The 15638-nt window shown below is 39.4% G+C and overlaps 1 protein-coding gene across 1 annotated transcript in view; it reads right to left on the reverse strand.

Annotated features, from left to right (window-relative positions):
* The window catches only part of cdc73 (cell division cycle 73, Paf1/RNA polymerase II complex component, homolog (S. cerevisiae)), a 38514-nt gene extending 25121 nt beyond the window's left edge, over positions 1 to 13393 (reverse strand). Inside the window, exons 1-8 of the mRNA XM_061732902.1 lie at positions 13239 to 13393; positions 12382 to 12487; positions 11578 to 11647; positions 10345 to 10407; positions 10110 to 10162; positions 8888 to 8976; positions 8590 to 8803; positions 53 to 151 (exon numbers count right to left, since the gene is read on the reverse strand). Of these exons, the coding sequence (XP_061588886.1) occupies positions 53 to 151; positions 8590 to 8803; positions 8888 to 8976; positions 10110 to 10162; positions 10345 to 10407; positions 11578 to 11647; positions 12382 to 12487; positions 13239 to 13369 (825 nt within the window). The 5' untranslated portion in view covers positions 13370 to 13393. The remainder of the gene's footprint in view (positions 1 to 52; positions 152 to 8589; positions 8804 to 8887; positions 8977 to 10109; positions 10163 to 10344; positions 10408 to 11577; positions 11648 to 12381; positions 12488 to 13238) is intronic.
* Positions 13394 to 15638: the final 2245 nt, after the last annotated feature.

The raw sequence follows: 15638 nt of genomic DNA on the forward strand, positions 1-15638 counted from the left end.
CCGGCCAGCTTCGTAGGTAAATGACCTCTGGATTTCAGGTACAATGGATTACCACTTGGGTCGTGTTCTGTGCTGGTCTCTGCTCCGGCGCTCGTCCTTCTTCTCTGGCTTTCACTGACTGAAGGATGGCAAAGATGTTTTTCGAGAAGTTCTGCATGAAAACGACAGACACACACGTTCAATTTAATGCATGGCGGAAAAAAAAACAACAACTTTTAATTCATTAAACTCCAAGTTCTGCAGGTGCTGCACAGTGCCAGCTCAGTTTTACACTGTGTTCAATCAATACGTGACATCAGTCGCGCCTTTGGGTGTAGCATCTAAGAATTTCTTTCTTTCCAGTTAATCAAGTAAGATAGTTGGACCAAACTAGGGCTGTAATCTTCCAGTCGACTGGTCGATTTATTAGTCCATGCTGCCTGACTCGACTAAAATTCAGATTGGTCGATTCTTTAAATTAATCGGGAGGAAAGTACCAAGTTCTAAAAGGGGGTGTTTGCAGAGCACACCTCTTTCACAGGTAACACCCCTTTGTTTTTGTCATTTTGGATTAGCCCAACCCGCTGACCAGAGATGGTCAGATTTTGAAGTAGAAGGACGAGGTCCGGTGATTTGTTAAACTCTATCATCATCTGTAGTGTGGCAGAATTTCATAAAAATAGACAATGGAAAAAAAGTTAAACACAAACTTTGTAAGCAACAGTTTAATAATATTCTTTCCTATTAATTTTAACATGCTGTAGTGTGTAATTAATTTCAGTGCAAAACATTAGATCAAAAACTATTTAAAATATAGCAACCCCCCCCAAAAAAGCCCAATAGTGGAATTTTTGTTGAAATTTAAGAGCTTCAGTTGACCAAGACTTTTTTGGGTTGATTACAGCCCTAAAAAACTATGCTGAATCTTTTCTACTGTATTTATGATTACTCAGCCTCTACACTGTGTGACAGGAACCTGAATTCATTTTTAAAAACTGAGGATCTACGCCTGGTTACCTGGTTCACGTCAGGGGGGTTTTGCATGTTTGTCGCACTTTATAGTTTCAGATCATCAAACAAATTTATATATTAGACAAAAATAACAAGTAAACACAAAATGCAGTTTTTAAATGAAGGTTTTTATTATTATGGTGAAAGAAAAATCCAAACATACATTGCCCCTAGGTGATTGCCCCCTAAACCTAATAACCAGTTGGGCCCCCCTTAGCAGCAACTACTGCAATCAAGCGTCTGTGATAACTGGCAATGAGTCTTTTCCAGCTGTGGAGGAATTCTGTCCCACTCATCTTTGTAATTCAGCCACATTGGAGGGTTTTCGAGCATGAACTGCCTTTTTAAAAGGTCATGCCACAACATCTCAATGGGATTCAGGTCCAGACTTTGACTAGGCCACTCCAAAGTCTTCATTTAGTTTTTCTTCAGCCATTCAGAGGTGGACTTGCTGGTGTGTTTTGGATCATTGTCCTGCTGCAGAACCCGAGTGGCTTCAGCTTGAGCTCACGAACAGATGGCCCGACATTCTCCTTCAGGATGTTTTGGTTTTGGTGATGTGTTGGTTTTGAATTCATGGTTCCATTTACCACAGCAAGTCTTCCAGGTCCTGAAGCAGCAGAACAGCTACCACCCCCATGTTTTACTGTTGGTAGGATGTTTCTTTTCTGAAATGCCGTGTTACTTTTACACCAGATGTAATGGGACATGCACCTTCCAAAAAGTTCAACTTCTGTCTCGTCAGTCCACTGAGTATTTCCCCAAAAGTCTAGGTGATCATCAAGATGTTTTCTGGCAAAACTGAGACGAGCCTGTTCTTTTTACTCAGCAGTGGTTTTGGTCTTGGAACTCTGCCGTGCAGCCATGTTGCCAGTCTCTTTCTTATGGTGGAGTCATGAACACTGACCTTAACTGAGGCAGGTGAGGCCTGCAGGTCTTTGGATGTTGTTCTAGGTCTTTTATGACTCTCAGATGAATCGTCGCTGCTCTTGGGGTCATTTTGGTCGCCGGCCTCCTGGGAAGATTCACCACTGTCCCATGTTTTCTCCATTTGTGGATAAAGGCTCTCACTGTGGTTCGCTGGAGTCCCAAAGCTTTAGAAATGACTTTGGAACCTTTTGCAGACTGATGGATCTCAATTACTTTGTTTCTCATTCGTTGCTGAATTTCTTTGGTTCGCAGCATGATGTCTAGCTTTTGAGGATTTTTGGTCTACTTCCCTTTGTCAGGCAGCTACTATTTAAGTGATTTCTTGATTGAGAACAGGTGTGGCTGGAGAAATTGAAATCAGCTATCCAAATATGTGATAAACCACAGTTACTTTATGTTTTAACAGGGGGGGGGGGGGGGGGGGGTAATCACTTTTTCACACAGGGCCATGTAGGTTTGGATTTTTTTTCCACCTTAATAATAAAAACCTTCATTTAAAAACTGCATTTTTTTTAACTTGTGTTTTCTTTGTCTAATATTTACATTTGTTTGATGATCTGAAACAGTTAAGCACGACAAACATGCAAAAAAATAAGAAATCAGGAAGAGGGAAAACACTTTCACATGTACCAGGTTGGAAACACTGATATTGTAAATTACTGCCTCTAAAAAGGAACCAGTGAATAAAACAGATAGGTGGATGTATGGACGGACTGATGAGTAAGGGAGAAAGAAAGCCGCGTTACATTTCCTTCAATCCCAAGGTGTTTTTTTTTTTAAATCAACAGCAACACATTCTCCCCAGTTTCTCCACCTTTCTAACAGCCGTTTCCCTCCATCCACGAGACTTAAATCAAATGGAGACCATGCAGCCGTAACTCAGAGACTGAAACCTGAGCTTCGTCGCACCGTTTTGCTGACATCTAGTGAGCTGCTCGTGGTGCTACATTTTACCGAGCAATAAACAGTGCTCCACACATCCAGCCACACCTCACCCCTGTGAGAGTGGCTTCCATGCATGCACACCACGACAGGGGCACGTGCACCAAAATTTATTTCCCAGTATTTTGAGGGTACGTATGCTGGCTATACGATATACAAAGTCTGCATTTTACATGAAACGCATTAAATGGAAAAACTTGCTGCCATGGTCCATATAATAAAACTAGCCGCTTCTCTATCTGGCAACTCAAAAAGGAAAGTGGACATATTGCGCAAGTTCCTGTGTCGTCTTTTAGAGCAACAAAGACGTTTTTAACTGAGATTTTAACTGTTTTCGTGCCATTTTTTATTCACTGTTCTTCATTGAAAATACTCATTTTAAAACAAAGGCTTCATCATTATTGATCTTTTAATGTTCTCAACATCACTTGTTTTATTAAATATTGATGCTGCTCATTTCTAAAGACATTCTGACTTTCTTTTTTTATTATTGAATTTTGAAACAGTTTTATCTGACCTAGTCTGTGCATTACATTCTTTTTCTTCCTTAAACATTTCAACAGTTTCTTTTCCAGAGCATGACTGACACACACTCAATCCTGCCCTGCATGTTTTATATGCTAATCAGCACTTCTAAACAGACGGGTTCTTGTAATTATTCTTAAATTTGACTTTTACCGTTTATTTGATTGAGAATTACAAAGTTTACGGCCTCAAAAAGTTTCACGCCAAAACACTGGTTTTAATTAAGATCTGTACCCACACAGATATCTGATAATATTAGCTGCTATTTAACAGGAGGGCACTTCTCACAAGTTGTGATGTTGTTCGGTTTACAGAACTAAGATTCCCTGCAGTTCCTCCACTGGCCACTAAAGGCTCCAATAGCAACTCCGCATCCATCTTTATGTTAAAATGTCCAACTTTAGAGCAGAAATAAACAAATGTATAGCCTGGTTCAGAAACTTGTTTTGGTCTCAATCGTTTGATTAACAGGACAGTTAATAAACAAGTAATACAATTCTTCGTAATATGATTAATTGACAGTTGGCTCAGCCGATGGCTAGCCGTTACAACTTCCTCATCCGTTTTTGTCATGCCACCACGCTCAGTGAAGTGACTGCTTTTTGATATGTTAAACAGTATATTCTAATAAACATTGGCCAGCAGCTCTGCAGACCTAATGCTTTGACCATTATTGTTTACAGTCTATGATAATAGTCACATTTCCATTTCCCCTAGATTTGTGCAAAACCCAAATATCGAGAAAAAAAATCTTGAAAAGGAAACTGCTCTAATTTGGAAAAAACTCCCCAAATATTGCAAAAATCTTTTTACTCTTTCACAAGGTAGTTTTTCAGACTATGTCTAGAATCCACTTCTATCACAAAAGTGTCATGGAAACACCCTTTTCACATTTCCACGTCTGGCAGTGCTGGATGTGAAGTAACCAGTCAATCTAGAGCAATCTAACTGTAGTTGGGGAGATTTTCTACGTTAAATGTTGATTTTATGATGTAAAGCACATGTTACTATTGTATAAAAAGTGCTACATAAATAAAGTTTGATTTGATGCAGTTATGCTATACTTCCCATTATACATTACATAAGGGTGTTATCTCTGAATAATAATTTAAATAATCATTTGCTGCCTTCATCATCCACCTAGTTTCTCAACAGCGGTAGTGGCAATCGCAATAAGTTGTCAAAGACTTTTTGTACATGATCTTCAACGTTAACATCCTCTTTTTCATTCTTTTGAAGAGAAATCTTGCAGGACCAGAAACGAAGAGTTACAAGAATTAAACTTAGACACAGACCCCCTGCAGCGCTACCTTTATCACAAATTTGTAAGTGTAATGGAAATACGGCTAATTACTAGTAGTACAGTTTTCAAAAAGAGCCAAGCACACAAACGCATTCATCCTCTACCAAACCACCGGCCTCCGTAACTTCAGTTCTCCAGACAAAAAAGTTGATCACCGACCTTGTTTCAAAGATAAAATAAATATACTCAGCAAGCAAGCTCACAGCTGTGAAGGTCAAGTTTAAACCCTCCTATAACTACGTGTCACCACCGACAGGAGTTGGCAAGCGTACCGGAACACCTGGACCGTTAAAATTATCTAGAAGATTCAAAACCTACAAGAAAGCAAATACGTCAAACCACGGACAAGATTCACCTGCGTGTCACACATTTATATCATCAACTTCACAGTACTGTAACTCCTGAAACTTTTTCTAAAAGTAGAGAGCAAGTTTTCCGACAGTGCAGGGTCTATTCACTGTCATCACACTAAACGTACTCTGGCAGGAAAGGAGCCTGACAGAGGACGTTGTGGAGAGTTTGGAGAGCAGTCTCAGAGATATCTGAGATTTAGTCACAAAGAACAACAAAAAAAAAAAGGAGCACAACATGTCAAGCAAGATTTTTGGTCATGCAACGAGAATTTTCTCTACTTTCAGTGTCGCACACGGTGGAGTTTCGCCCTGTTGTATGGTCTCACACACACACACACACACACACACACACACACACACACACACACACACACACACACACACACACACACACACACACACACACACACACACACACACACACACACACACACACACACACACACACACACACACACGTGTGCACATGTGAATGACCAGGTAACGCCGGTTGAAAGACAAAACAAGAACGGACCCCCCCAAAAACGCAAGCCTCAAACACGAACATGGAAAGACTTGTTTAATGAGACTTGTTTATATGTTAAGAGCACTATCAACTCTCATCAAATAAAACTGCCTAACAATATTAATCTAGAATGCGTCATGGTAAAAATCTCTCTCTCTTTAAATGTCTTTGTTTTTTTTTTTATTTGTATGTATCGTAAACCCACAGCTAGTGCAGAATTTTATGATCAGTTTAAGGCCCTACTTAAGTCTCTAAATCACAAAAAGGAGATTATTCTGACTGGAAATTTGAATGTCAACTGGGATAACAAGAAAGATAGGAAAACGTTTAAGACAATTACAGACTCATTTAATTTGATACAGCTAATTGACCAACCGACAAGACTAACCATTCGCTCCAGAACTAAAATTGACCTGCTGTTTTCCAACGAGGCAGAAAGAATCTCTAAGACTTACAATCTCATCACAGGACTCTCAGACCACAATATAATTTTCTTTGCCTGGAAACTAAATAGAAACCGTCTTCTAGATTCTCATAAATCGGTCAAAGAAATCCTCCAATCCTTGCTTCATTCCGGAAAACCAGCAACAAAATGTTGTCAAAGCTTTTAAGGAGCTAGAATGGGAACACTTGTTTTTTGAGGGTGATATAAACTTGAGTGCTGACTCTGACACTAAAAAAAAAAAATAAATAAATAAAAAAATAAATAAAAATAAATCAAGGAGGTTATAATGTCCTTCTCCAGTAAAGGAAGCTCCAGGACAAAGAAATCCAACTGCCTTCCATAGTTCACTCAAGAATGTCACGCATTGCAAAAAGTTAGACACCGGATGTTTAAAATAAAAAAAATCGTTAAAAACCGGTCTAATTGTTGATCGGCAAAACTTAACTTCTGCACGGAATAAAGTGACATCAGGCCTATGGAAAGCTAAAGCAACATTTTTTTAACAAAATCAAGAATGCTAAAGGAAATTACAAAAAGGTGTGGAAAGACATCAATAACCTATCAGGTCAGCGGACTAAACATAATACTAAAGGAATGGAGCTAAATATAAACAACCAATTAGTGAGAGATCGTGTCACCCTGGCTGAAGAATTTAACTCGTTTTTTATTAAGTCTATTCAAGAAATATCCGGTCTGTTCACTGCTCCTGATTGAGTTTCTCACCCTGTCAATCACGAACAGCAAGTTTTTAACATATCTGAGGTCTCTGAAATAGAAGTTTAAAAACATTATTAGCGCTCTTAATAAATCCAGTGCCAAGGATGAGTATGGCCTTGACACAAATTTCTTAATACGCCACAAGGAGTGTCTTGTCTGTCCCATCACTCAGCTAATAAATATGTCCATCAAATATTCTGTTGTCTTGTGTAACTGGAAGGTGAGTGCAGTAAACCAATTTTCAAATCCGGAAGTACATCTGAGCTTAATAACTATAGATCAATCAGTATTCTTCCAGTAATTTCCAAAGTTATTGAAAAATGGGTAGCGAAACAGTTAATAAATCACCTTAATTGTGAACTGTAGGTTCACTATTACTGTAGGTTCACTGTAGGCATTGCATCCATTGGCCATAACTATGTTTGTGGAAAAGACTAAATGCCTCCTTGATAGAAGCGGCTGTGTGGGAGCAGTTTTTCTAAACCTCAAGACGGCCTTTGACACCGTCGACCACCGCATACTGCTGAAAAAACTGTCCAAGTTTAATGTCCCTGCTCAGGCGATCAGCTGGTTCAGATCCTATCTCACAGATCGAAAACCGTGTGTTGTGATTAACAGCGCCAAATCCACTTACCTAAACTGTCCAGTAGGGGTCCCCCAAGGATCAGTTCTTGGTCCCCTTTTATTTTCTGTCTATATTAATGACTTTTTTGATTGTTGTAAGCCCAGCTTTACGTGGATGACGCGGCTATTTTTGTCCCCGCAAAAAACACCACAGAGGCTGCCCAGATTCTGACCTCGGCAATGACGAATGTTCAGGACTGGCTGGTAAACTCATGCTTTTCCCTAAATGTTAAAAAAAAGTGTCTGCATGTTTTTCACCAAACAGCCACCTAAAACTGTCTGTTCTGGCGTGTTTCTGAGGAGAGAGGAGCTTGCTCTGGTAAATCAGTTCAGGTATCTTGGAGTCGTCCTTGACTCAACTCTCATTTAAGAAACATCAAAAAGGTGACAAAGTCGGTCAAATATAGATAATTTTAGACAAATGAGGAATTCACTGTCCACTACTGCAGCTCTCGTGTTTTTACACTGTATGATTTTTTTTCTCATATCGATTACTGTTGTACAAGCTGGGCACTGGCATGTTCTACAGCACTTAAACTGATAGTCACTCTATAAAAAAGCCTGAAAGACATTAGACATTTCTATAGTTAGAGTTTTCAAATTTGCTTGTTTTATCCAAAGAAGCCTACATGGTCTAACTCCGCCACCTCTGAGGGATTAATTAAAAAAAAAGGACTGTCAAAGGCATAAACACCAGGGCAGTGACAGAGGAGATGTTGAGTTTCCCTGCAGGCGACTGCGTTCGGCAGGAATGTTCTGTCCATCTCGAGACCCGTTACTGTATCATTACATACATTTAGTATGTATGCAAATGTACAATTTCCATACATAATAACAAATATGTATGCTATAATGCCAACTTGTGCAATAACATCAGCACACACACGTCAGTGTGTGCCAGAAAAGTGCAATAGGCATCAGCACTTTACAATTCTGAGCACTAAAGCACTTTAACTTTATGGTCACTTAATTACTGGTTTATCAATGGTAACATGTTTTATTGCTTAATGATTTTTATCTAGCTCAGTTGTGTTTTTTAATGTTGTGTTTTGTTGGTATGGATGTCGTATCTCGTATGTCTGCTGGTGTCCGATTCTGTGTCTGGCATTAATTTGCCGCAGGGACGAATGGTGGAAATTAGCCTGTGGCTACAACCACGCACATTTACTCTTGTGTTTATTAATATGTACGGTCCCTGTTCAACAAATAAAGTATACTGAATTGAATGAGGAAAGACATCCTCAGGCAGACTGACCTTCCCGGTGCTCTGGAGAATGGTTGTCCTGGTCCTCCAGACCCTCTCGCGGCTAACAATATCCCTGGTGACATCCACCTCGGCGTCCACGAAGCTTCTCTGCTTCAGGGTTATGTCATCGTCCAAATCTGTCTTGATGGTTGAACGTTTCTTGGCCATAATCTTGGCCTTGATGGCTGCGATCTTCTCCACCGACATGGCCTCAGACAGGGATCTGGCAGCAGTGGAGAAAAAGGTGGACCCTTTGAATGGCTCATTGCTTTAAGGGGAACTCATCTCTTACATGACTAGAACTTACCTGATCTGATCAGTCTGCACGATGCCCTCTTTGTGGCCCTCCAGACGGGCAGCGAGGCGCTCCTTGTCCAGACGCACTCGTTCTTCATCCTTAAGGAAAAACAATATCAAGAATGTAGCTAACTGGAAAATAAGTTCAACACAACCCGCACCTAATCTGTTTTGAATTCATAAAATATACAAAATCCAGTATTTTGTCACCTGCACAGCTGGTTTGAGGTAACCACGCCTTTACATAGGGTTCTGGGGTAAAGGTCACACTAGATTAGAGTTGAGGATTAATAGTTTAATAGTTTCTTTTTACATTGAACGTATTTAAAAAAAAAAAACTTGTCACCATGTTTATCAGCTAATATAAGTACATGGATAGCTATTTTTTTTTTTTTATGACAAGATAGACATATATAAAAGTCGTGCTTATGTAATCTTAAATAATAAGATTATAAAAATCTAAAGTAAAATAATTTATCAATTTTCAATGACATATTTCCTAATTTCAACTTACTTACTTTTAGATTTTTCAGCACAAAAGGACTTCTGCAATTTTTAGCACTTTGAATCCCCCTAGAGGCCGTGGAGGTTTCACAACACTGCCAAACATTTACCGTTTACACCGTAAACGGTTTCGTCCTCAGTCACGCTCTCATCTTTTCCTCCATCATTTGTTTCTGGATTCTCTTAGTCTTCTCTGCCATTACATAAATTCTAGCTCTGAGCTAACGAGTTAGTTTCATCGTTGTTTATGTGTGACAACGTTTTTTTTAAATAGATACGCAGTTGCCCCACTGGCAAAAAAGTGAAATATCACTGTGTTTTATTTCTGTTATCAGGGACAGGAGACTGCTGCAGCGAAACTATGACGAAACTGAACCTGATATTTTAACATGAACAAAAGTCCCTGGCACTTCTTTAAATGATCAAGTGTGTGTTTCACTTCATCAACCAGAATGTAATTACCAGTGTCATTAAAGCACATTTGTCTTTAGTTTAAAGCACCGTATTCCTTGGGGGACACTGCTCAGCCCAGTTTAGATGTTGCCCTGCCCCACTGCACCCCCGCCTGGGTCACCATCAGCTTCTTACAATCTTCCCAAGTCTGTCAATGTCCCAATTATTTGGCTGGTGTGTTAGAGCAGGGCAACATCTAAAACATGCAGGCCATTGTGCCTCAAGCAACAGCAAGCACAGGTCTAAACGAACGGTTAGTTTTCATGCCAACTTACTTCAACTCTTGGTTTTTTGGCTTCAGAAGATACCTCGTCGGCTGCTCTTTTAACTACCAAAAAAGGACGGCAGAAAGGGCATGTGATCCAATTGTACAACAGTTATTTAGGTTTCTAATAGTTTCCATCAGAAAAAACTGCATAAATGTGAAAAAACAAAAGCAACATTTTAATTATGAAATATGACATGCTGCTGTAAATCCCACATCCTTTACGGAGCTCGGTGTGAACTTACCTTGTGTTGGCCTTTGCAAACCTATTTCTATGGGCGCACTTCTGTCGATGCTGGTTGATGTAGCTGTAAATCGACAACAGTAAGAGACAAATACATTAGAGCTTCTGATTACATCAGCACCACAAAGGGTTACACACATAAAAGTTGAAATGACAACACACATCATTACAAAACTGCAAATTTAATTCCTTTTTCTGCACAAAATACTGTTAAAGTCATGCTCAGCTAGGGCCTAAAGCACAGTTCATGGTGTGGACTCTTGTCCTTGGACAGGTGGAACAGGCACAAGCCTGTGAAATTTACAGTAGGACTAACTCTAAAACAATTGCAGTCTATTTCCTCATTCACATGGGACTGAAATTATCAGGGGACCTGTAGTAATTTGTAATAATTACTGAGGCCGTCTGTGATTTTAATACAGAGCGAGTGCATCATGCCTGTGATTTGAAAAGTAACAATTTCCAAAAATGCCCTACCCTATTTCAGAAACCACACAGCCCATGGGATAATCTGAATCCTCAGTCTTTTTTTTTATTATTATCCCCCAGTCACATTTTCTGCCTCTTCCCATGCAACTGTGGAAGTTGCAGTAGTTAATGTGATATATAATGAGTTTAGCCTCTATCATATATAGCCTAGAGACAATATTCTAGGTGGATAAAAATGTGTCACCATCAGGCTATAAAACAAAAAGCCCGGGGCAGCAGAACCAATGAGATGGTACGTGGCTGCATACTGAAGTTAGAAACTTTCTTCCATCAAGCTCAAAGCCTAGTCTGACAGCTAAAAACCTTGAGGCCATAATGCAAGCTGTGGTTGCATAAACCCTTAAGGTTACTGTTACCATGGCAACTTAAGCACAGAGACCTATATGTTATGTTCAGATTTTGTCAGCTGTCAAAGTGACATGTTCTTATAGCTTCCAAATCAATATTCAAAGATCATGTTGATTAAAAGGGTAATGTTTAGTAAAACACGAGGCCTTGACGACATGTGGGAGTCAATGTCTGTACACTAGTAAAAACACAGACTTTGCTTATCCCATTTGAATGTGCCAGACGAAACACAGATGCTGGGACGTTACTTTTCACTTACTGGAGATGCCAAGGTAATATTAGTCCAGTGCAAATAGGGCCTACGATGTACACAGCAAGTAAACACACGATACCAACTACCTAATATCCCACCATTACCCAAAGCAGAATACCCATTGATTTTACAAGCCCGACTTACAACTTTCGCCATTGAGGTATGACAGCAAGCCCTTTCGATCAGGTCGTCTGACGACAGGGATTTTCTCAGTCTATAAACACACATTAAACCAGAATATATATAAAAAAAATACTTTGAGGACATCTGTACGACGGCGTATTAGGGCCAAACTAAGACAAAAAAAATGGGAAATTACGAAAATAAAGTCGTAATATTACGAGAATAAAGTCGTAATATTACGAGAATAAAGTCGTAATTTATGAGAACTCTTAACAGGAAGAGCACATGCGTCTTTTGTGGAAGAGGAGCTGTCTGGTGTAGTATAGTAGTGGTCAGGGCTAGCGGTGGTTCCATCTACTTCCATTCAAAGAGGTTTCGTTGTTTCTCAGGAAACAATGAGGATGGTCATAAAGATTTTCCACTTCTACAAAAGACGCAATTTCTTCCAAGTCTGTGTGGTTCCTTCTTGGAAATAGATGCAGTCGTTTGCACAATCGTTTTAAAGTCCTTATACTGATAATGATTAGTTGCTGATGATGCCAAAAGATTAAGTATTTCCTTATTTGTGAAACCGATACCAAAATATAACTTCACAAGATGCTCAGTATTCCTCATTTTAACACAGGGAGAAGAAGCTCTTCCTGTTGAGAGTTCTCTTTAATTACGACTTTATTCTCATATTATTATGACTTTATTCTCGTAATTTCTCATTTTTTTTGTCTTAGTTTGGCCCTAATACTCCGTCGTACATCTGTGCATAAGCTGGGGTGATTTTCTTTAAATTTTTACATGGATATACAAAAAGATACAGAGGGATCCACTTACTGCAGCTCTTCGCACGTAGGATGGATGCGGCAGGTGCACATTGTTGAGCAAAAACAAGATAGAGTCCAAAGTGTAGTATTCCTTTGGCTGCCCCTCTTTACCAGTACTGGTGGGAGAAACACACGCAAAACAGAACATTTACAGAACAAAAAACAAGTTTGGTTCAACATGGCATTGTTAAAAACGTGAATATGTACATGACATTAAGTGGATCGCACGTTTTGAGAGTTAAATCTGAGATAAAAAAAAAGTTTTTTTTTTAAATTTGATTTGATTTATTTGATTTTTGAACATGTAAAAAAAAAAAAAAAAAAAAAAAAAAACACAAGTTTAAGAAAAAACAAAAAAACAACAAAGAATGTCATTCTTTAAAACTAGTTATCTTGATTTACATTTGTCCAAAAAAACTCAAAAAAAAAATAGTTCGACCGGTTTTGTTGACACCAAAACTATCAACAGTTATTGGGAGAACCAAGCTGACTTAGCAACTTTGGTGACTAAGTTTGCTTCTTTTTTTTTTTAGCCTGAGTAATGTACATAATCACACCCGTGAGAGACAAAAACAGAAAAAGCGAGGATGATTTTGACGGATCAACTCCGGCTAAAGACCTAGCATCACAGAACCATGCTGCTCCTTCAAACACGCACTTAACTGCTCAATTAGACACTGCCATTAATAAAGACACGCAAACTAGTCCATTTGAGTCATTGCATGACATCGGAGCATCACACCGAGTGAACCAGAGAGTGATTTAAGTTCTGATCGCAACGAGGACGGAGCTGGTTAGCATGTTAGCAGAGGAGCTAACGAGCTCTAACGGAGCAGCAGCCGCGGGCCCGGGACAGACAACACATACCCCCAGATTATGTAGTTGGTCTTGACATTTTTCGGCCAGGAGAACTCCCCGAATATGACTTCGTCTCCTTTAGCGACGATTTCTTTTTTCTGGATGTTGTACTGCCGGAGAACGCTCAGCACGTCCGCCATCTTCCCCCGCCTTCCAGCAGTGGCGGCCGAGGACCCCGCTTATCAGCAGGGGGCGGCCCGCCAGGTGCCTGCTCACAATCCCACTTTTCCTCAAACCAGCTTTCTTATGGTTTGTTTTATTCGTTTTTTTTTTTTGTTTTTTGTTTTTAAACTCTATTTAACATTTCAATTCACAAAATTCCTTTGAGGAAACATTAGCTTGCATCTGAAACATTACAAGCTCACAACAGATAATCAAATATTTATACCTATACATTTGTCTTCTACGTGTAGATACATTGTATACATTTTAACAACGGTATTTGTAATTGGTAACAGGACAAGAAAACAGGATAAAAAAGATGAAATAAAATAAAAATCATAAAATAATAAAATTTAAAATATTTAAAATTTAAAAAATAATTAAAAATAATCATAGGGGTTGACATTTCAACAAAAGTGCTTAAAGCAGCACAATGTAACTTTCAGCTTTTGTTGAGTTTGGCGGCTCCTTTGGACAAAAGCGGTAGTGCTTTACCAGTAGTGTGGCAGGGTTCCTCATAGACATATATACATATGTATATATGTCTATGGGGTTCCTACCATGCTCCTCAAAGTTACATAGTGACTCGCCAGTGAAGGCGATACAGACCCCTCAGACCATGACAGAGGTGTCATTAAACCTGTTGGAAGTTGATGTACCATCACAATGACTCTGGAAATATGATATTAAGGTGGAAAAGTTACATTGTGCTGCTTTAAGCGTATTAAAAAAAACACAAGATTGTGACTTAAAGAGCAAGAGACTTTGACATGGTTTCATAAATCATTTATAGACTGATTTTCTTCTGATAGTATTTTTTTTCATTTTTTCATTATTTCAACAGACTATGGAGGGTTTGCTGTTTTTCCATTTATTTTTATGTATATGATATTTTCCCATAATGAGAATTATGTTCACCATCTTGGATACCTTCTTTGACAGACCATCCATATAAATCATGACCTGAAACTTGCTAAACAAAGAGTTGTTGATCCCAATATTTAATCAGCGCTTTCTTGTGGTTTCTGAAGCTGGAATATACAGAAGAGTATTAGGGCCACGCAGGAGAAAAATATGTGAGAGAGGAATTTTTTTTTTTATTGTGCACTTCGAGAAAAAAGTGAATAAAGTTGAAATACATTTCGACTTTTTTCTCGAAATTGTACTTCAACATTAATCTTGACTTTTCAACTTTTTTCTCGACATTTTGACTTTTTTCTCGAAATTGTATTTCAATATTAATCTTGACATTTTGACTTTTTACTCGACATTTAGACTTTTTTCTCGACATTTCGACTGTTTTCTCGACATTTCGACTTTTTTCTCGAAGTGCATTATGAAAAAAAATCTTCTTCTTTGGTCTTAATTGGGGCGATAGAATCAATAACAGTCATAACATTGGAACTGAAACTGTTAACGAGGTCATCAACTAGAACTGAGGACAGGGTTGGTGATGGTGTAAAACCCTGGGTGAATAATGCACAGGTGTTATCATTTACTGTATATAACGCTTTCTGATTACCACTATCATCTTCAACAGGAATGCTTGTTAATAAAAGTCCAGGACGTAAGAGCTGATTGTTTACCTGGGAGGAGGAGACATTCTTAGAAACTGATGCCACCATAATGAAAAGGTAATAAATGGTGCTGATCTCAGAAGCTGCCAAGTTGATAGTCCCATCATCTTCCTGCCCCACTGTGCCTGCCCCCACCTGGACAGACCGGGTAGCACTGTGAGAATCATGTTCATGGACTTCTCCAGTGGGTTCAGCACCATCCGGCCTGCTCTGCTGTGTAGTAAGCTGTCAGCGATGCAGGTGGACCCTCACCTGGTTCCCTGGATTATGGTCTACCTGACAGGTCGACCACAGTATGTTAGACTGCAGGACGGTGTGTCTGAAACTGTGGCCAGCAGCACTGGGGCTCCACAGGGAACTGCTCTGTACACCTTACTTTCAATTCCGAGTCCTGCCACCTGCAGTCTGTCTGACGACTCTGCTAATCGTTGGATGTGTCAGTGAGGCAAAGGATGAGGAGTAAAGAGGCGTTGTGGACTCTCGGATTTATGCAGGACCAAATAATAATAATAATAATAATAATAATTAAAGCTGCAAGCAGCGATGAACGGGCTGTCGCGCGTGCAATTTTCACCAATGAAGGTCAAGGACTCAAAACCGAGTCAGTTGACACCACCCACAACTCTCTATGTCAAACCAATCAAAAGTTATGTGTGGCCCGGCCCCCCCC

This window comes from Cololabis saira, chromosome 10 (assembly GCF_033807715.1).
Source record: "Cololabis saira isolate AMF1-May2022 chromosome 10, fColSai1.1, whole genome shotgun sequence".
Classification (NCBI taxonomy): Eukaryota; Metazoa; Chordata; class Actinopteri; order Beloniformes; family Belonidae; genus Cololabis; species Cololabis saira.